General features: G+C 32.6%; 2 protein-coding genes across 2 annotated transcripts in view; one reads left to right on the forward strand and one right to left on the reverse strand.

Annotated features, from left to right (window-relative positions):
- Nucleotides 1-23,698, reverse strand: part of LOC114334767 (calbindin-32) — a 702,339-nt gene that overhangs the window by 639,081 nt on the left and 39,560 nt on the right. The window lies entirely within an intron of this gene.
- Nucleotides 3,502-5,064, forward strand: LOC114334769 (uncharacterized). The gene is made up of 2 exons (XM_028284858.2): nucleotides 3,502-3,851; nucleotides 4,098-5,064. The coding sequence occupies exons 1-2, from the start codon at nucleotides 3,761-3,763 to the stop codon at nucleotides 4,445-4,447; spliced, it is 441 nt and encodes a 146-aa protein (XP_028140659.2). The 5' UTR covers nucleotides 3,502-3,760; the 3' UTR covers nucleotides 4,448-5,064.

A 23,698-nucleotide genomic window follows, 5' to 3' on the forward strand; every position in this document is an offset into this window, starting at 1 on the left:
TGGGGTGATCCCTGTTTTACTCGGGTCAAAACACCTCGCCCCAATGAATTGTTACATCCGAATGTACTTTTTCGATAGGGTGAAGATCTCCCACAGGTCGGGCTAAATCAAATTGCTTGCTTGCTTGCATCTTTCATCTCTGACTCTGACAACATATCCCGCCCAGTTCCATCTCAGCCTTGTAATTCTTTTATCTGCATCGCTAACACCAGTTTTTATATAAACTATTTTATTTGAAACTCTTTCTCTGAGGGACATATTCAACTTTGACCTCTCCATTGCTTTCTGTACCAATTGTATATATTTCTGCTAGATACGTAAGAACTGGGAGTACATATTGGTCAAAGACCTTCCTTTTCAAACACATGGAAATCTCTGATTTTAATTAAGACTTCCCTCAGTTTTCCGTAAGCTGCCCACGATAAGAGAAAATAGAGTTTTCAATAGAATACTAACTTTAAATTATGGTAGGGGAGCAAAGTATAGTATATAAGTATATATCATATTTGCCGTCACTAGAGCTCTTTGTGGACCTATTGGGTTGTGAAGAGTAGGTGCTAAAATCAAAAAAGTTATGTAAAATTTTCCATTTTAGTGGGCGCTTGGCATTTTTTAATTTAATTTTCCATTTCCAACAATCGTTTTTCGGATTATAGCGCCATCTATTCATAATTCGGAAAAATATCTCGAATAAAAGTTGCTTATTTTTACTTAAAGGATCAAAATCTGCAATAAAAATTTGAGGGTGATTGGTACCATTCGATAGATTTTTCAAAAACATTTTGAAAGTATATTTTGCAGATTTTTGATCTAATGTTCATTTTGCGAAATATCGCGGGGTTTGTATTTAAAATTTTAAATTTACCCCCCAGCCCTCTCCGTGGGGGGTCATGTTTAGTACCATTCGATAGATTTTTAAAAAATATTGAAGACGTATTTTTTATTTTTTCGATCTGACGCTCATTTCGCGAAATATTCGCTTGTTTTTTGTGAAATTTTTGACTCACCCATTTCCTTACGCCCCGCTCAAATCGTCAGATTTTTTAAATATACACTCTTTTGCATGTACTTAACTTACCTTATCTAAATCTGACAATTTCAGGTATTTTCAAGGATAGATTTTTTTACGGGTCCCTCTTAACGAACTTCCCTGTGTTAGCCAATATATGGTAGAGATACATCTGCAGTGTATCAGGTGTCTCCTCATATGATAATCTGACTCGCTCGAGTAACTGCAAAAATCCCCGCTTGGTCTCCCCTACTATATTTTTGTTTATGTTTTTTTATTGATTTCGCTTTTGTCGTTTTAATTAAGATGACACCGTCTGTATTAAAAATGATAGAGCCAAAGTGGAAACTAATTTATACAAATGAATATTTTGCGCGAAAGACTCTCATTTATGTTTCCGGCGTGAACGAATTAGGCGCACGCAAAGCCAAATGGAGCCCCAACTAACAATTTTGTTAAGTGACTACGATTTACATTGAAATACCTTTAGCAATAGCCATAAATTTTCGGGAAGTAACAGGTTTTTAATATATGTTTTGTTTTACGTTTCATTCGAGAATATAAATGTCAACAACTTATAAATTTTCAGTTTCAAAACGGTATTGATATTTACCAGAGTTTATAAATAAGCTTTTCTGTAAACAAAGTATAGCATAAACTGCCATAATTTTCTTTTAATGGGAAAAATATACGATATTTTTTATACATAAAATCACGTAGTTTGTGGCAATATTAAAAAATATTTTTAACGTTTGTATGCTATAGTGTTTGAGATATTTCATAAAAACAAACAAATAAAATGAAGAATTAAAATTTTCACTATTTATTAAAAATATTCATTATTTTTGTTTCTCTCTTTTTAGCAAGTCACGTTGTTTTTATCTTATATTAACTTTTGGGCTTTGCGAGATATACAATTATTATGATTTTGACGAATGTATTTGTGGAGAAATAATTTCTGGATATTGTACATTCGAAGCTAGGACAAATAATCCCAGACAAAAAATCCCCACAAATTATCCCTGGACAAAAATTTCCCAGACAAAAATCCCCACAAATAATCCCCACAAATAAATCCCCACAAATAATTTCCGGACAAATAATCCCCGGACAAAAAATCCCTACAAAAATCCCGGACAAATATTCCTCACAAATTTTTTTGGACAAAATATCCCCAAAAAAATCCCGGACAGAAAATCCCCAAGAAATATTTGCGAGGTAAATGTTTTTCAGCCTCACTGCATGAGACTTATGGCAATCGCCATCATCATTCACCATTCTCTTTGCCTTATCCCTATGCGGGGTCGGCTTCCGTAATTGCTTTTCTCCACACAATTCTATCTTGGGTCATATCAATGTTAATCCCCTTTACCAACATGTCCTGCCTTATCGAAATGATGGCAATCGCCATGAAACCTTTTTTCGGCACGTATTTCGAACGATGCCCCCATGGCAATCGCCATGAAACCTTTTTTTGGCACGTATTTCGAACTCGAATTGTGAGTTTTTTGGCTGTAGGAATTATATTGTAATTATTTGCTTAAATCTTTTGCTCACACTGCACTGAATAACTCTGTTTAAAACATTGACTATTCGTGATGATAACTGCTTGTCCTGAAAACGATATTCTTGATTGTAATGCAAAAAGACCTGTTCCTTATTGGTAATTTAACGTCAAAAATATGTAGTCATCATCATCTTCAATGGCGTTATAACCCTTCGAGAGTCTTTGCCGCGTTTACTATTGCCTTCCATGTTTATCGGTCCTGTGGCACTATTCCTATTGTTTCAGTCCTATCTGCTCCAGAACTTCTCTGACTGCATCTTTCTACCTTTTTCTGGGCCATCTTACAGACCTTCTCCTATCTAGCCTCTCATCGAGAAGCTTTTAAAGTTTCTTTATGGATTTACGGATGTACACAGATGCTTAGTTACGTTTTTTAAAAACCGGATATCTAATAGTTATGCCCAGTTTGTTCCCAAAGCACCAAAAAAGTCAAAATAATCGAAAAGCTTTGTATAACTTTCCTCGCGATGCGTGGCATTGGAATTAAAATTAGTGGAAATTTCAATTATTGTTTTGATACATACAAAATCTTATACTATAGTATTTTTACTACAAAAACGTTATTACGTAGGTCAAAATTTTTGACGTAAGAGAACTGTCAAAACATTAGAATGTGACTTTTCATTATTGCTATGTTTATTATAAACACGGCAATAATGAAAAGTCACATTCTAATGTTTTGACAGTTCTCTTACGTCAAAAATTTTGACCTACGTAATAACGTTTTTGCAGTAAAAATACTATATATCGCACCTTGGGAAGAAGAGTTTGCCAACTCAAAAAATGGCAATTTTGAGTTAAGTTGACTAAACGATAGTTTTTAATGTACTCTTTTGGGTAGAAGAGTGTTCCAACTCTAAAACCTCTCATAGTTCATTCAGTTTTTAAAAGTTCAGTTTTCCTTTGGCTAAATCTTTCATATATTGGCAAGAATACTGTGCCAAGTAGAATGGAACAGTCTTCTTGTAAAATATGCAGTCAGAATTATTATTATAATTTGCTGGAAGAGTGTTCCTTTTGAATTGGTACACTCTTCTCCCAATAATAACACAGCTGATCGTGGGTTGGCACCATTAAAAGTTAGGTTATGTTATGCATACTTAACATTATGACTGACAATTACTAATTTTGACAGGAGATTTTGGTTAAAACATTAGTACTTTTCGGTTTTCGTTCATATCAGAATGGAAAATAGATTATCTGTAGAAAAATCCAATCAAAAAATGTCAAGAGCCCAAAGAATAATTGAGTCGGCTTTAAAACAAATATCTCAAGGTAAGTTGTAATTTTGCATATTATATAACCTAATTTTTGTTGTTTCTATAAGCATCTAAATTAGGTTCTGAAAAGAATTTTATGTAGATACATACTTACCTACTATTTCGAAGTGAAATAGTAAGCTAATATTTGTTTATGTATTCATTTCAATTTAGTTGAGGGTTTCATTTAACTTTACAAAGTAAGCCTACCTACCAGTTTAAGTAATTATTATGATTATAATTCATCACTTTTTCTTTCCAGATGATGTATCACAATCTTATAATGAGACAGCTGTTAATAACAAAATAGAAATTTATGATGATGCTACACAAACAAGTGGGTCTACTGAATTGGCTGCACCTGATTTAACGGCTGAATCTCAAAATGATATGTCTTCTAATTCAGCCATGCAGGAGGAAATAATTACATCATGTGATGATGACTATGTTGATAATACTTCTGAGGATGAAAATTGGGAACCATTGTCAAAAAAAGCAAGCAACGGTATTATAATAGAGTATATTCAAGTGATTCAGAGGACACAGATACTTCATCAGACAGGTTTAGTAGTAATATTAATAAAAATTGTAATGCTAGTACTCATAATGTAGTTATAAGTAGTTCTGATAGTGACATAGCAGAGACGCCTAAGAAGCGTGTACGGAAAAGGTTTCGTAACGAATTAAATTGGAAAAAAACTGCAGCAAAAATCAAACGCAATTCAGGAAGTTCGTATATTAATTCAAGTGGTAAAACGATTGAAGCAAAATCATTAAAGCCTCCATGCAGTATAAACTGTCGTCTAAAATGCACTGAGAAGATTAATAATCAAGAACGTCAAATAATTTTCAACAACTTCTATGCTTTACAAGACCTAACACGTCAGAGAGACTGGATTGTAAGGAATATAAAGAAGGTCCAACCAAAATATCGGTATACTAAAGAAGGAAGCAAACGATCTTATAATAACAATTATTTTTTTGAATGTAATGGTAGTAAAATACAGGTATGTAGGCACTTTTTCTTGAACACATTAGACATTAGTAAAAGAACTGTTAGTACTGCTTTAGAAAAATGCAACAATGAGGGATTTATTGAAGGTGAGCGACGTGGTAAGCATGGGAAACACATAAAACTTGATGACAATTTATTACAAGGCATGTTCAATTTTATCAATGCAATTCCTAGGATAGAATCCCATTATTTGAGGAATCAAACTACAAGGGAATACATAAATGGTGGCAAAACCCTTTCTGATTTACATAGAGATTATAAACTTGAATGCCAACAAAATAAAACATTGTTTGGTAATTATACAGCTTTCAGAAAAACATTTTTAGAAAAATTTAACATAAGTTTTTTTATTCCGAAAAAAGACAATTGCAGTACATGTGAACAATATAAAAATTGTCCAGAAAATGAAGAATTTAAATTAATTTATGATGCACATTTAGAAGTAAAGGAACAAGCTAGGGAAGAGAAAAGAATAGATTCATTAAGGGCAAAAAATAAAGAGTGTGTCACAGCTGCTTTTGACCTACAAGCTGTGCTACCAACTCCATGTGGAGATGCATCCTTATTCTATTATAAAAGACGACTTTCCACCTTAAATTTTACGGTATATGATATAGGAAATGCCACTGGATTTTGCTATGTATGGAACGAAGCTCAGGCAAGACGAGGCAGTAACGAAATTGGTTCTTGTCTTCTATATTTTCTACAGAACAATTGCCAAAATAGAGATGTCATATTCTATTCTGACAATTGTCCTGGGCAAAATAAAAATCAGACAATCCCGTTAGCCTTTCTCTATGCAGTAGAAAAATTTAATGTTAATTCTATTACTCACAAGTTTTTGCCGACTGGACATACCCAAAACGAAGGTGACATGGTCCACTCATTGATCGAAAAACAAAAAAAATTAGCGTTACGTTCTGGCACTATTTCTGTTCCAGCGCAATGGATCACTGTTATTCAGACAGCTAAAAAAAATGGTAATCCACTAAAGGTTCAAGAGCTGAGTACAGAGGATGTTAAGGACATAAAGCAAATGATGGGAAATAAATCAAATTTCTCAAAAAATACCTTAGGCGAGACTGTGAAATGGAAAGAAATTAGTGTCGTTCGAGTTGAAAGAGGAAGCCCATTCCATATTTTTTATAAGTACAATTTCAAAGATGAATTTAAGGTTTTAGATATAAGAGAAAAAAAGAGAGGACGACAAGCACAATTAAAATTGAAACCAGCGTACAATGACCCTCCTGGCATTTCGTCTGCTAAAAAACAAGATTTGTTGTCCCTTTGTACATCTAATATAATAAATAAACAGTATCACAATTTTTATGAGTCTTTGCCGATTTCAAATTCAGTTGATACAAACAATTGTTAGCTGAAGTCAATGAAAATTGACTAAGATAATTAAGGTAATTAAAGATTTAATATAAGTAATAATTATTTCAGTATGTATTTAAGTGTAACCAACCTTTTTATAATTTGTAATCAGCTCTATGTAACTTAATAAATGTACGTTAGTTCTGCTACTGTGTTTCATTTTACAGTAAAACCTGTGGTAACGGCCACCTGTCAAACCGGACACCTGAACTAGCCGGCCAGTTTCAAAGTTCCCCAAACCAAAATTTGTGGACTACAAAACCTGGTATTAGCCGCCACCTTTTTATATCGGCCAATAGTTCTGTCATTTTTAGTGACCGTTATTGACAGGTTTTACTGTAGTAAAATCTTGATCTCTACGTTTGAAAAATAATAATAATAAACAACTATCATAATGGGAGTAATTTTGAGTATCTGTACCAAAACCAAAAAATAGAACTCTTTTTGGGAAGAAAACAGTACCAAGTCAAAATAATGTGTATAATTATTTATAAGATGTATTTTAATAAAATACTAAAACTTACTTTCATTTATGATGTTGTTTTTTATTTATATCCGCTAAAAGAAATATCTTTTTTCTACTATTGGATTTAACATTTTGCTTCAAACATTAAAATGCCTCTCCTGTAAAATGATATATTTTGAATTGGAGCAGTCTTCTTCTCAAGGTGCGATATATCCGATCTCATGCATTGAGGCTGAAAAACATTTGCGTCGATTGCATTCACGGAAAAACTTTTAGAGAACTATTCGACAGCAAATATTTCTTGGGAATTTTTTGGCCGGGACCTTTTGTGGGAATATTTTGTCCAAAAAAAATTGTGGGGATTATTTCTCCGGGATTTTTTGTGGGGATTTTTTTTTGCGGGGATTATTTGTCCGGGGATTATTTGTGGGGATTATTTGTGGGGATTGTCTGTGGGGATTTTTTGTCCGGGCATTTTTTGTCCAGGGATAATTTGTGGTCCGTACATACACAGTGTGGTGCAAATGTAAAGAATGAATTCGTTATTTCGTAAGCCTGCGACTTTAACCCTCCAGTGGTCGCTGTATGAGATTTTCTTATATTGTTGAGTCAGTGCGCTTCATGTAAGAGATTCTCTCATCAAGCGACCACCGGCGTCACACACTGTGTATAAAAACTAATTTTATTTTTCCCCTTAAAACCTAAAATAATATCCTTTTATGATGTAATAAAAGGCGCCGTGGATATGATCGATGATATGAAAATCCTATATTCTGTTTCACGGAATGGGACGTTTCGGCGTCGCCCTTTCGGCGTGGCCATTTCGGCGTGGTCGTTTGGGCGTAGAGCCGTTTCGGCGTAGGCCGTTTCGGCGTAGGCCGTTTCGGCGTCGGCCATTTCGGCGTCAGAAATTTTATTTTAGTTGACTAAATACCTACAGAGACTAAATACAGAGACGCAGATGATCGCATTTCACGGCTTGTGGGAAATTTTGATGCAAACGGGGATGTTTTAGAATTTTTAAGAGGACTAGCACATAATTATAATATGTAAGTAGGTACTTTATTTTAATTAATATTTCGTGAATAAGTTTTGTAGGTTAAATATAAATGTCTTGTATGTAAGTATAAATGTTTCAGAATTTTTAATTGGACTAGCACATATCTAATTATAACATGTAAATACTTTATTTTAATTAATATTTCGTGAATAAGTTTTGTAGGTTAAATATAAATGTTTTGTATGTAAATATAAATGTTTCAGGATTTTTAATTGGACTAGCACATATCTAATTATAACATGTAAATAATAACTAAAATAAAATATTCATTTTTCCAAAATCTTGTTTATTCATTTATTTATATATAATATCTACAGCTAGAAGCCAATTACAGATATTACATTAACTATGAGCTAAATAACAAGCACACACACATAAGTATAAAATTGACATATACAAATCTACCATTAATATTAAAATTTTGTGATCAATGGACTCCAATGTATCTATTTAAATAACTATATTAAAAGATTTTTTTCAAAATAATGTCTTACTAATAGACTCCAATGTAGGTATTTAGTCAACTAAAATAAAATCTCTGACGCCGAAATGGCCGACGCCGAAACGGCCTACGCCGAAACGGCTCTACGCCCAAACGGCCACGCCGAAATGGCCACGCCGAAACGGCGACGCCGAAATGTCCTAGACCCCTGTTTCACGGGTTAGTTGTAGATGGTCACTTCCCATATATTTTTCAATGTTAAATATTGGCGGCATCAATAGTCACATTTTATATAAAAATAATAATAATAAAACAGAAAAATGTCGTGTATTTTTAAAGCAAATGGCTTTACCGTTGATGAAACCTCATCTTTTTTTTTAAACTTTGTATACAAAGGCAAAAGTTGGATATGTGAGAGAATCTCACTCACGACCAGTCGCGTAACAACCTAGCTAGAGACCAATGCCGGGTTAAGAAAAAATTCCGAAACAAGTCGATTTTTATATTTACATTATGATTTTTTGGCATGTATGTTATACTAGTGATGTCATCAATCTGGGCATCATCACGTACTGATGATTTTTTAATGGGAATAGGGGTTGTGTTAGTTGTGGTTGTGGGTTGTGTAGCTCATTTGAAAGGGTACTCAATTTTCTATTCAATAATATAAACATTGATAATATTTATTTATACAGCGTGTCAAAAAAAAATTATTTAAAATAATTGACACAAAACGAAGAATGGAGTCTTATCACACCAGTCAACGAGTGAACACGTTAAATTCTAATTATTCGCTAACTGTTTCTTGCAAATATTAAAAACGCGTTTTGCGTATACGTATAGACAACCTAATAAATAGGCCAGTATTTACTGGCCCCAATTAATTTCTACATCATGTCAACTCATCTACGTCAACTCAACCTAGTTGTGCATCAGACCAACAATCTCCACAACCTAAAAGTCACTCTTCCGTAACCAGACAACCAACCGCTAATGTTTTCCCATCAAGAAATCAAGCAATTTTTTTCGACGAAATTGACAACACTAAAATTGAAGATTACCTTCACAGTTTAAGCCAAATTATTCGACCAATGAATATTATTTTCTGCTCAAAGCTTTCCAACAACAGAATGTGAAATTACATGTGCAACCACGGAAAAATCAAAGTTAATCAGCAACTCTTACAAGCACGTCGACTAATCACACCCAGCCAACTCTCAGCATACTCTCAAACGTATGTCCGTCTATTTCACACTCAATCTTAGAATCCGAACTGCAAGCACTTGGTGTCAACCTTTTTTCACCCTTATCATTTCTACGTGTAGGGACTTCAAGTTCTGAATTCCAGCATATATTAAGCTTTAGGCGACAAACCCACATATCCCCTTTAACCAACCATACCTTACCCGATTCTTTCATTATCACTCAGGCGGAGACATTATATAGAATATGGTTAACCAGACTTGACAAATATGCAAAATACCAAACATTCAGCAAAACACTGTCCAGCAAAGGCATCTGTATCAGGCGACACCACTTCAATTCCTCACAATACAGAAGCAGGTGAGAACTTTTTTCAAAATAGTAACAATCAGGTGACTGAAGAAGTAACTAGTGACATCCCATGAAATCAACTGAACTGAACGATTAAGTTGTACAAAATGAAACACTAAGCATAAAACTAAAAATATAAACAGATCCAATATCACAAAAAGGCACAGTTTGTGAGCGTTTCGCAACTCCTTCATTAGAACATCTTTTGAAGTACCAAAAAACAAAGAGAAAAAGACTAAATTAAACCAAGACAATATACCAAAAAAGACGTTAGAGGAAATGCTGAAACATATAGAGGAATTATTTAGAGACCAAAATTTCAGTTATCCCTTAATAGGCGAGCGACACACCACTAATTTGAGGCTAAGAAATCGAAAAAGCGACCATGACAGGTGAATGGCAAATTTTGGTCATTCTTTATATTTTTGAGGTCGGTGAATACGAATATGAAGTTTATTTTTATCTAGAATTGGTGGAACATGTTTAAAAATCAAATTTTATACAAAAATGCGAAAAGTCAATTTTGATGATTTTTCATATTTACCTCGCTGTATCTTTGGTCGCTGTAAATATTTCCTTTTGAAAATTTTACTGTATCATCTTTCGAGTATTTAGATGACAATGAGATTTTTCCAAAATGTTTAAACATATTAAAAGAGGTGTTGTTAATGTTTAAACATTTTGTCGTCAGATTTAGTTAGTTTCATGTTTACTTATAAAAGTTGAGTGACAAAATTTTCAGTTTATAATTTTATTTAACACAGCAATAAAATAAAATTCATGAGGAAGTTTTCTTGAAAATTTCAATTCAAAATCTGCACTAATTTAAAAGTTATGTGACTTTATAGACGAGTGGCACTCTTTAAAAAAACGCTTATTTCTCGAGATACTGACCACGGTGTGGTAAATGACTAATTTTGACCTTACTTTATGGTTTTGATGGCGCTGAAAACAAAAAGGCCCTATTTTGAATTTTAGATTGAGGAAAATTGTCAAAATGGCTATTTTACCCCAAAAATAAAAAAAATGAAATCACGTTTTTCTTAAAATTAAAAGTTGCATTATTTGTTTTTCTATAAAACCTTTTATTCCTTGTACCCTCTATTTTAACATAAACTTGATTAAAAAACTAAATTTCAAATTTTTTCACTCAAGCAAACTTTTGCAACTAAGACTTTGAAATTGAGAAATCTACTCAGAGAAACCTTTTACTTTAAACAATTCATAACTTTTATTATAATGAGACAGAAAGATTTAAACAGGTACCATTTTCTTCAGAACGATAAGAAATATATACTATAAAAATTTCAGAAAAAATATTTAAATGGAACAGAGGTAAATGCAAAAAATTTGATTTCATTTTTTTTTATTTCTACGGTAAAATTGCGATTTTGCCAATATTCCCCCACGTAAAATTAAAAATAAACCTAATTTTCGTTTTCATCACCATGAGAAACATAAAGTATGATAAAAATTAGCCATTCACCATACCGTGGTCATCACACCACACGAGTTTCTCGAGAAATATACAATTTCGAATAGCCTGTACCATTTCGAAAATTGTACAGTCTATTCAGACCCACTAAGCATTGCAAAAATGTATACCAATGAAATTTGTGAAATCACAGATCTACTGATAAAAATATACCCTAAACTAATTGACCGAAAAATTAAAAGCAGATGCACCCGGATAAGAAATAAAATTCTCCGAAAAATTGATCCAGACTTCCATACCAAAGCAGAAAGCGACACCTCTACGGACACATTATATTCCTGTGTGTGACATGTACAGTAGAAGTACCCTTGCCGTAAAACATTGCTTATTGTATTGTCCGAAGTATAAAGTGCAACGGAAAAAGTACAACATACCACCAACATTTAATAGTGAACTCGGAAAAGACAGTGATACAAAAAACATTGGCACATTCTTCAATAGTCCAGGAACCTAAGCTTTTAACCTCGCAATTTTTACAGAATAGATCGATTTGCTTGAAATTTTAGAGTAAGCAGTGGATATTCCAAGGATCAAAATCTATCTGATGCCGAAAGCCGCTTTTACCATGGAGGTGGTTGCCACCCCATCTTAGGGGTGGAAATTGTTTATTATATTTTGACCGCAAAAGTTGATAAAAACATTCATTTTAAGCAAAAAATGTTTTATACATTTTTTTGATAAAATTAATAGTTTTCGATTTATTCGCTATCAAAATTGTTAGTTTTATATGTAAAAAATCAATATTTTTCGATATTATACTCATTTACGATTCACTCAATTTTGGCCGTAGAAAAAATTTTTTCAAACCAAGTTCTTGCGAATTAAATAACCTACAATTTCATATTTTTAAACATTTTTTTGTATCTCTGATGCTAACCTTTCTATTCTGAAGAAAATGGCATTTTTCACGAAACTACAAAAATTCGTTATTCGTTTTTAACTCCAGTTTTTTAAAAACTAATCATTCTAAGCCAGTCAAACTTCTGGAATCTATTAATAATACATAAATAAGGCCAATGACTAAAAACACCGCCAACTTACACTATTATGCTTCCAATTAGATTTCTCCTTTTTTTTTTGAAAAAAAAGGTATATTGATTTTTTATCCGTAACTTTTTTATTTTTTGTCTTAGAGTGTTTGGTAAAAACGAGTTTTTTAGGTTTTCATCTACAAATATTTATAAGGCAATTAATATTAAATCCGTTTAAAATTCTCAGTCGCAAAAACCGGTGACATGGAAAGGGTTGGTAAAGGTAGTTTTTGCATGTTATTACAAGATTTAATTGTCAACAGCTCACTCAAATTTTGCCGTAGAAAAAAGACAAGTTCTTGGGAACTAAATAAGCTACAATTTCATAGTTATAGCTATTTGTATAACAAGGGAGGAAAGTGCTACTTTTCCTCCCGAGAATGAAGTTTACTGCCCGACGCGTAGCGGAGGGCAGTAATCATTCAAGGGAGGAAAAGGCACTTTACTCCCATGTTATACATATGGTTTTTCCATCTTCCTCAAATAGCAAGTCATTTTTTCATTTTTACTTAATTTATTTTTGTAACTAACCAACAAAATTTATTAGAACTAAAACTAATAAGTAGGTACAATATAACTGTCAACTGTCAAATATAAGTCAAATTATTAATGTAAACATTGTTAAATCGGAATAACAATTTACTGTTTTTTACCATTCTGCAAAATACAGAGTGTTTTTAAATAAACGTTAAAATGTATAGATAATTACGTAATAGAAAAAAGATATTGTACAGGGCGTCGATAAGTTATATTTCATGAATGAAATACCATGACGTCACTTTTACTTTTCCTCCCTAGGGAGGAAAAATATTTTCCTCCCTAGGGAGGAAAAGTACAACTTTGCTCCATAAAATCAGGCCCGGAAAAGTATACTTTCAATAGAGGTAGGTGGAAAAATATTTTTTCGTATCTCTGATTCTAATCTTTGTATTCTGAAGAAAAGAGCATTTTTTAGCAAACTACAAAAATTCGTTTTTCGCTTTTAACTCCATTTTTTTTAACTAAACCGGTCTAACCTCGAGAACCTATTAATAATACATAAATAAAGAACACCAAATAAAGTCAATGACTAATTTTAATTAGGGTGGTGAGTAGGGGGAAGTTTCTGATCACTTTTTCGCTGAAAAAAATAGGGACTGACATTATTTTTATTATAAGTCACTTAATTTTTGAGCTAGACATTTTTTTTTATTTCTGGAGATAGATATTTTTAAGTTCTTAACGAGCAGGGAACCATGTTGCCCTTTGAGCACCACTAGCACATTTCATCTTGTAACATCGACTTGGAGTCGCTACAAATATCATTTAAGTATTATGTAAGCCATTAATATCGATGTAACCTTTTTCAAAAAGTTGCTAGTTTCTTTTACGAAGCAGAACGCACTGAGGATGATCTGATTCAGATTGAAAACGTATTGCAAATCCTTTTGGAGGACTTTTATGTTTTTTAATAAAACTTTTTATACCAATATACAAAAGAAGTTTTTACTTCTGTAAGATATTTTTAAGTACTTTAAATTAGTTTAAAGAAGTTGTCCTCGAAAAATGCATAGTTTCCCGTCGTTTGGCTTTGTAGCTACAATATTTAGCATTTGACGAATAAGAGCTTTTATATAATAAGTATAGCTCGATTACTATTGGTCTTAAAGAAAATTAATAAAAACAGTTTTATAAAACTTTAATAGTTAAATAGGCAGGATTGTAGATATTCGTTTCAGAGTTGTGACTGCATAGCTTCACTGAGGATCAATAGATGCTGAAATAGCTATATGGAAATGGTGGTCCAACTCTGAATCAAATAAAAAAAAAACTGCCTTTATCTTTTCCAAAAACAGTTTTGTTTATTTTTTCGAAAGGTACATTTTTGTTAACTAAAGTTGTTGTGATAAAACGAAAACTTTTTGAGTTATTAGCAGAAAACTGATTAAAACCATTTAATTTTTCGATATAAAACTAAAACTTTTGATAGCGAATAAATCTAAAACTATTAATTTTATCAGAAAAATGTATAGAACGTTTTTTGCTTATAATGAATGTTTTTAATAACTTTTGCGGTCAAAATAAAATAAAGAATTTCCACCCCCGACATGGGGTGGAAACCACCCCCATGGTCAAAGCGCCTTTCGGCCTCATATAGAGTTTGATTCTTGGAATATCCACTACTTATTCTTAAATTTTCAAGCAAATCGATCCATTCTGTAAAAATTGCCAGGTTTTGTCTTATTTTAAGTTTAATTACTTGGACTACAAAGACTGCAACCTATTACTAAAGATATAGTATTTTACTTTAGTTTGTATAGATTTTTGGCTTTCTATAATTTCCAATTGTTATGTTTAATAATCTATTATTTTTCATTTATAATTTTGTCGCAAAATCCATACACGCTAATAACCCTGCATGGTTGATGCGTAATGTAAGGAAGAAAAAAGAAGAAAGCTGTCTATTCTGTTCTTATTCTAAGGATCAACCGCCTGATCATAAGCCACATTGAGGAAAGCACTTATCTTCTTCTTGATGTGCCAATCCGTGACGAATGTTGGCGATCATCATGGCAATCTTCACTTTATCTGCAGCAACGCGGAAAAGCTGCACAGATGTTGTGTTGAACCATTTTCTGAGGTTCTTTAACCAGGATGTAAAGCACTTATATCTTGAGGTAAATGTCTGTGGGTTGCTCTGAAGATAGATGCTGTTTCATTGGGGTCAATGCCAAATTATTCAGGAAAACTCTTCGATATCTAAAAGCATTGGCTTGAAAGGCCAATTTTCATAAGATTTGATGAGTATTTATGCCAGTTGTATAGTATTTGACTGTATAAAATTACACAAGGCAATCTTTTTGTTATCCTAGATGCCTAGTGACTAAGCAGCAAATCTTGTTTGCAATCTGCACTCCATGTTTTGCTTCGTTGTAATCTAGCATAACTTAAAGCTCTTTAGTGTCAGGATTGATTTTCCAGGAAATTTTGTCGATATAAAACATCTGTTAGTTCACCCGATAAGTTGTTAGTTTAGGAACATACTGAATATCACAAACTCAGAAATACAATGCGCTAGACCGCAATATATGAGAAGGGGAACCGATCATGGGTTTTTGTCGTCAAATTAATGAAAGCGCGCCCACTCGTAAGTTAATAAAAACAAAATCCTTAGAAGGGATTAAAGAGATTGTGACAGAAGACCTAGAAATTACAGGACGTTACTTTCAATAATGAAGACTTCGCTTGAACGTCTCTTAAACCGAAGTAACCTGCTTTCACCTAAACAACAATTTGGAATCATGAACGTTTAATGTTCGCGAATCAACCACAATAAACATCTAACGTACTTAGGCGCAATTTTGGACAGAACGTTAAGCTTTAGAAAACATTATTTAATAGTATGGGATCCGAGCCACAGAAGAAGAAAAAGATGAATTCTACGAGCAATTGGAAAAGAATATGATAAATTACCAGGGTTTGACATCAAAATAAAAATGGGAGACTGCAACGCCAAAGTCGGAAGAGAGAATATATACGAACACATAATAGGGAAATATAGTAAGCATGAGGTGTCGAACGATAATGGCCAAAGAATAATAGGCTTTGCAACAGAAAAGCAAATGGTGATAAGAAGCACACAATTACGCCGAAAAAATATATATAAAGGAACGTGGATTTCTCCTGATAAAAAGACAGTAAATCAGATAGACCATATTTTAATAGAGAAGAAACATGCAAACAATGTAATAAATGTAAAGAGCATGAGAGGGGCGGACTGTAACTCTAACCACTACTTGGTGAGAGCAGAATACAAAATCGAGCATAACATAAAGAAAAACAATAAAACAAAAAAAAAATGGAAAACAATTAAACATAGGACTACTAAAAGATAACAACACACAGAAGAAGTATGAACAGGGAATAACCATCAGACTAACCAGGGAACAAGAAACGTCAAACCCAGACAAGCAATGGGAAAATATCAAAGGAGTAATCTTGAACACAAATAAAGCAATCCTAGCGAAAACCAAAAGAAGACACAAAACAAAAGATTGGTATGATGAAGAATGTCAAGAAGTAGCAGAAGCAATAAGAAAGGTAAGACTCAAAAATCTCACAAATGACAAAGAAAGCACTAGAGAAGAATAGAGAGAATTGAGAAAAATCATGAAAAGAAAATGTAGAAGCAAAAAGAGAAAATACAACGAGAACAAACTGAAAGAAATAGAAGAAAAATTTCAAAAAAAAGAAATATAGCAATAATAATAGAAATAAAGCAGGAAGCAAAAAAATGGAAAGAGGATATCAAAAAAACAACCCATATATGAGAGATGATAAAGGGCTGTTGCTAAATGAGCCGGAAAAAATAATGGAAAACTGGCAGAACTATTTCACAGAACTGCTAAATAAGAGCGAAGTACAAAAGGAAACACACCATGAAATTGAAGATGACCAGATAGCAATAGAAATACCCACAGAACAAGAAATAAAGAACGAAATAAAGAGCTTGAGAAATAACAAAAGCCCAGGAATAACAGAAATATCGGCCGAAATGATAAAATCAGGAGGGAAAAGATTACAGAGAGAGATATATGACCTGATAAAAAGAATATGGGAAGTAGAAAAAATGCCAGAAAAGTGGACCATAGCAAGGATATGCCCTATACATAAAAAAGGTGATAGAATGCTATGCAGAAACTAGAGAGGCATCGCACTATTAGAAATAGTTTAAAAAATCTTGGCACAAAGTATAAGAAAAAGGCTAAGTCAATATTCGGAAAAAATACTGGGAGAATACCAGGCAGGTTTTAGAAACAACAGATCAACGACTGACCAAATATTTGCCTTAAAAGAAATACAGACTACTTGTTACGAACATAAAACAGTACTATATGCTTTGTTCATGGACTTTAAGCAGGCTTACGACACAGTAAATAGACAGCAGATGTACGAACTGATGAAAGAATTGGGGATACCAAGTAAAATTGTCAGGATGATAAAGATGACGATGGAAACACAACAAACGAAATAGCTTGGAAAGGGTATACATCCAAAAAGTTTGAAACCAAGGAAGGATTACGACAAGGAGACCCACTATCAACAACGGCATTCAATCTAACATTGGAAGGAATAATGAGGAAAAGCAGAATAAACATGGAATAAACGATATTTAAAAACGGCCACCAATGCATAGCATTTGCAGATGATCTGATGCTATTAGCAATAAGCAAAAAAGAACTACAAAAGTTAATGAAAAACATGATAAGAGAAGCCAAAAAATTAGGACTTAAAATAAATGAAGAAAAGACAAAGTATATGATAATGGGAGAGATCCAAAAAGAAAAAGAGAATAAAATCATAGTACAAATAGATGGAGAAAAAACATACTCGTTCAAAAGAGCCAAAGAAATTATTTACCTGGGAGCCAAAATAGATGAAAATCGTCGTGAAGAAGGGGAGATAAAGGCAAGAATAGCTAAAGAAAATAAAAAATATGGAGCATTACGCACATTATTGAAATCCAAATACGTATCAAGAAAAACAAAAATAAGAATTTATAAGACTGTTATCAGACCTATAGTAACATACGCATGCGAAACATGGGTGCTCAAAAAGTCAGAAACAGACCTTTTAGAAAGATGGGAGGGAAAAATGCAAAGAGCAATATATGGAGGTGTGAAAATAGAAGGTCAGTGAAGAAGAAGAACCAATAAAGAATTGGAAGAACTATATCAAGAGCCAACGATCACGACGACGATCAAAGCACAGAGAATACGATACTTGGGGCACATCGAGAGAATGGGAAGTAAACGAATGCCAAAAATGGTACTCTCACGAAGACCAATACAAAAGAGGAGGAAAGGCAGGCCAAGGAAAAGATGGAAGGACAGTGTGTATGAAGACTTGAAGAAAAGTAACTTTGAGAGATGGAAAGAACTAGCATTGGACAGGAAGAGATGAAGAGAGGTGGTGAAGGAGTGTATAAAAAGACTGAAGTGTAGTTAAATAAAATGTATAAGTTTTATAAGTTATTTAAGTTATATTAACCCATTAATGCCCACAAATATTTTTGTCAAATATATCAATGATTTTCTCAAGAATGTAATAAAATACCCTAAAATGCATTGAAAAATTACTAAAATTTTTTTTCAAAAACTGATTTTTGAAAAACATGCTGGGTCGTTAACGACCCGTTGGGCAAATAGGGGTACAAAATAAAAATAATTACTTTTATGCAATAACATTTTATTTTACTTTATTTTTAAAACAATGAAGCAGGCATAGATTAATTATATTACTTAAGGCTTAAAATAGTTTGTGTGATAATCTTTGAAGAATTTATCGTGGAGTGGAATTTCACATTATCGCATGCTTTTGTAGTTTTCTTTGAACATACACAAAATCTCCTTCTTTGAGCACCAGTAATAATTAGATGCTGTGTTGATGGAGATAGATCAGGAATTATTGCTATATTTTGAGGTCCAGTAGAACGGATAGAACGACTTTCCATAGTTAGAAAATAATGTACGAACTTTATATCTTCTAAATTCTACTTGTCATTCTTTATATCTTTATATCTTTATATATTTATATCTTTATATCTTTATATCTTTATATCTTTATATCTTTATATCTTTATATCTTTATATCTTTATATCTTTATATCTTTATATCTTTATATCTTTATATCTTTATATCTTTATATCTTTATATCTTTATATCTTTATATCTTTATATCTTTATATCTTTATATCTTTATATCTTTATATCTTTATATCTTTATATCTTTATATCTTTATATCTTTATATCTTTATATCTTCTAAACTTGTCATTTTTATATCCAAACTGTCGTGCTAGTGTCCAAGCATTAGTTACACAAACATCCAGCAACCATATCCATATTGGAAAGTACCATTTTTTCCACGCTTTTTTATACTGTAGTTCGAAATGCTGTTGTCCATCAAGTCGACTCCGCCAATAAATTTGTTGTATTGCGAAATTACAAATGGTTGATTTTTAGTTTTTATTTTGGTGAATATCCGCTTGCTTTTTGGATTGGCTCCGTTCCATGCTCATTAGATAACATGTCTATACAACAATTGGAGATTAAATCGTGTGTACCAATAAAAATAGTCGATTTTTTTGGTCCAGAAGGCAACAACAAAACATGATTGTTGTGAAATTCTGACTTACGCCATTTATCCCAAACATCAGAGATTTATCATCCGATCTAGTCTCACTATTTTCAATGTATTTCCTCCAGACTTTCTGCAGTAGATAACGGTTTCTTACTAAAAAAACATTTTCTCATTATGATATGTCATGTGCCCAACGAGTCGTTAGCGACCCATTAAAATATAATATTATATTTATGACATATATTAAATTATTTTCATACTAGTAATATTATAATGTGTTAATACAACTTATGTTTATCTATATAAAATGAATTTGAATAATAAAATGATTTATTTAAATGTACTTACACACGTTTGAATGAAGCCATGCTGCGAACCTTATTCAAGTTCTATTTTGATGTACACTCTACGAACACTACGAGCGAAATAAACGGTTTTGCACGAAATAAATTGCTTACTTGCATACTCAAGAATGAATTTGTAAACCAACAGCGACTGGTAAATTCGACATATTTGCTTGGAACATTTTTTTTCAGTTGGGTCGTTAACGACCCGTTGAGCATAAATGGGTTAAGTTATTTATTATATCCTACAAGGCCTGTTGCGCTTAATAAATAAATGGGATCCGAATATAGGTCAATATGTACCCATCTGATTGCCAGACAAAACATGTTTTTTTATTAAATTTCATACATAGACAAATATATCTAGCACGGGTTGTCTATCAAAATCGTGTCATAGCTATCCTTAACCCGGCAGTATATGAGATTTTCTCTCACGGTTTCAGAAAATTGCGCGCAACTTTTTTTCTGGGCAATTATACGCGCTGTAGTTCCTTCTATCCTCATTCGGCAATCTAATAGACTGGTCCGATTATATAATGACTCAGTTGACTTACTATCACCAGATTGTTGAGTCAGTGCGCTTCATGTGAGAGATTCTCTCATCGCGCGACCACCGGCACCGGCGCCACCAACTTTGTATAAAAATTAATTTTTAGTTTTCCACTTAAGAGGAAACAGTAGCGATCAACAGGTAGCGAAAACGCGTTCCAAGATTGCGGCTGTAATTTTGAATATTTTTTTGAGATATTTGGCACACGTATTCGTAATATAATAAAGAATGGCGGTACAGAGTCCAATTTGAAAAATATATTAATATGTGGAAATTACTCTGTAACTAAATACAAAATTTAAAAAAAAAACGAGTCTGTACCGCCATTAAGAAGAACAAAAAATACACTTTCTTCAAATAAACTTTTTTATCCGATGCTTAGATTTTGTGTCATTTTGGAACTACTAATGAAATAAAAAATTTTAGTAGTTCCAAAATGACACAAAATCTAGGCATCGGATAAAAAAGTTTATTTGAAGAAAGTGTATTTTTTTGTTCTTCTTAATGGCGGTACAGGCTCGTTTTTTAATATTGTATTTAATTACAGAGTAATTTCCACATATTAATATATTTTTCAAATTGGGCTCTGTACCGCCATTCTTTATTATATTACGAATACGTGTGCCAAATATCTCGAAAAAATATTCAAAATTACAGCCGCAATCTTGGAACGGGTTTTTGCTACCTGTTGATCGCTACTGTTTCCTCTTAAAACCTGAAATAATATCCTTTTATAATGTAATAAAAGGTGCCGCGGATGTGGTCGATGAAATGCGAATCCTACATTCTGTTTCACGGGTTAGTTTTAGATGGCCATTTACCATATATTTTTCAATGTTAATCAGTCTTTTTGTATCTTTTCATATTATTATGTATATTATTTTATATTATTATTTTTCCTATTATTAGTTAGTAAAAAAAGTTAAAAATCTGTTTAAAAGATTCTATTTTGAAAAGGAAGGCAAAAGTTGGATATGTGAGAGAAAATCTCACGCCCGACCATCCGCGTACAAACCTACCTAGCGACCAATGCCGGGTTAAGGGGGGGCCTTAGGTGTTGAAATCAATATTTCATGACAGTTTTTTGAAAGTATGGTAGAATTATTTAATTTTTAAATTAAAATTTATATTCACTACAATTCATAGATTATTAACCCGGAAGTGGTCGCTATATGAGATTTTCTCTCACGGTTACAGAAAATTGAGCACAAACTTTTTTTCTGGGAAATTCTACGCACTGAGGTTCCTTCTAGTACCTTATCTATCCTTTCTCGACAATCTAATAGACTCGTACGCTCAGATAGTGACTCAGTTGACGTAGTATCACCAGATTGCTGAGTCAATGCGCTTAATGTGAGAGATTCTCTCATCGAGAGACCACCGGCGCCACCAACTCTGCATAAAAATTAATTTTATGTTCTCACTTAAAACCTGAAATATTATAAAAAATTGTAATTATTGTCATCAACCAAATTTTCCAGAGAAATCTTGTTATACTTGTGTGCTGTGCCGTAAATTGTGAAGATACGAAGATTGATTAATATTCGTTTAATTATATTATTACATTATTATGTTCTTATTATTAGTTAATAAAAAAAGTTTAAACTCTGTTTTAAAATTTTATTTTGTAAAAAAGGCAAAATTTGGATATGTGAGAGAAAATCTCACGCGCGACCAGTCGCGTAATAATCTACCTAGCGACCAATGCCGGATTAAAGAAAAAACTCAAAGAAAAATATAAAAAAATAAGCCAAAGAAGGCAAATTTTTAAAGACACCTCAAGAAGCAATGAATTTTGCGGTGGACATCAGAACTCATGGGTGGACCATGGTAAACAAAAAATTAAAAAAGATTTTATTAGCTCATGAGTTTCTAGAGGTAACGCTGTCGAGCTTTTTAGTTTTATCGAATTGTGACGGTTTGCTACCACTCAGAAGTCAAAACAACGAATTTTTTTTTTGAAAAAAAGGGTGATAATCAACATTTTTATTATTGTTAAACAAAAAATAAGCATAAAACACACAATATCTCGACAGTATTACCTCAAGTAATATCTAAAGAAAATATATATAAACTTCCAGGTGAGTTGGTCAAGTAGTTTTTAAGTTACAACATCTACAGGCTTTGAAAAAAATTTAATTTCAGTTTTGAGAAAAACGCTTTTAAAGTACTGTCAACTTTTATTTTCATTTTTTTTGTCTGTCAAATCCTAAAGTGATCTACACCGGAATATGTTTTTAAATCGCTGGGTAATTTACAAAATAAAATGAGAACAGCTGTTGACCGTTTCTTACTACGCTCAATTGCGCTGGCGCGAAGATTCTGCAAAGCGAGTCGAAGGTATGGAGGTAGGGAAATAGTGTTGAAAATCCCTATCTTCGACTCGCTTTGCAGCAGGTTCGCGTCAGCACGCTTGAACGTAATGAACAACGGTCAACAGCTGTTTTCATTTTCTTTTGTAAATTACTCCGCGATTCAAAAATATATTTCGGTGTGCATCATTTTACGATTTGACAGACAAAAATAAATTGAAAATAAAAGTTGATAATACTTTAAACGCTTTTTCCTCAAAACTGCTTTTTTCAAAGGCTCTAGATATTGTGACTCAAATACTACTTGACCGACCCACCTGGAATTTTGTATATATATTTTTTAGACATTCCTTGAGATAAAGCTGTAGAGATCTTTTTTGTTTTATGATTATTTTTTGTTCAACAATAATAAATTATGTTGATTTTCACCCTTTTTGCAAAAAAAACCATTGTTTTGAATTCTGAGTGATATAAAAAGTCAAAAATCGATTAAACTAAAAAAAAAAACTCGACAGTGTTACCTCGAAAAACTCACAAGCTAATAAAATCTGTTTGAATTTTTTGTTTACCATAATCCAATGATGAGTTTTGACGTCCACCGCAAAACATCGCAAATATTTTGCGGTGTCTTAAAAAATTTGCCACTGTTGGCTTATTTTTCAATATTTTTCCTTGAACTTTTTCTTAAATAACCTATGATTATACTGAATATGCATATTTAATTTAAAAATAAAATAATTCTACCGTACTTTAAAAAATTGTGCTTGAAATATTGATTTCAACCCATGCTAGAAATATTTGTATATGTATGAAATTTAACAAAAAAAAATGTTTCGTCCGGCAAGCAGATGGGTACAGATCGACCTATGTTTCTATCTTAGACTATAAGTACAATTGCCGAGATGCTAAAAACCAGAAATAATCTCATTCATAAACTCTAAGGCACAACATGGAAGCAGCGGCATCCACACTTAGGTCTTCAGGCTTAGCAGCTCTTGTTTATTCTGTAGGTGAATATTGCGCACCAATATGGATCAACAGTACTCACGTTCAAAATATTGATGTCCAGATAAATAACACAATGAGAATGATGTC

The sequence above is a fragment of the Diabrotica virgifera genome, chromosome 2 (assembly GCF_917563875.1).
Source record: "Diabrotica virgifera virgifera chromosome 2, PGI_DIABVI_V3a".
Lineage (NCBI taxonomy): Eukaryota > Metazoa > Arthropoda > Insecta > Coleoptera > Chrysomelidae > Diabrotica > Diabrotica virgifera.

Bases quoted from the DNA above. Each gene is read 5' to 3' on its own strand.
- LOC114334769 (XM_028284858.2), top strand. From the start codon at position 3,761: ATGGAAAATAGATTATCTGTAGAAAAATCCAATCAAAAAATGTCAAGA. The intron at 3,852-4,097 runs GTAAGTTGTAAT...TTTTCTTTCCAG, and splicing joins TTTAAAACAAATATCTCAAG to ATGATGTATCACAATCTTAT.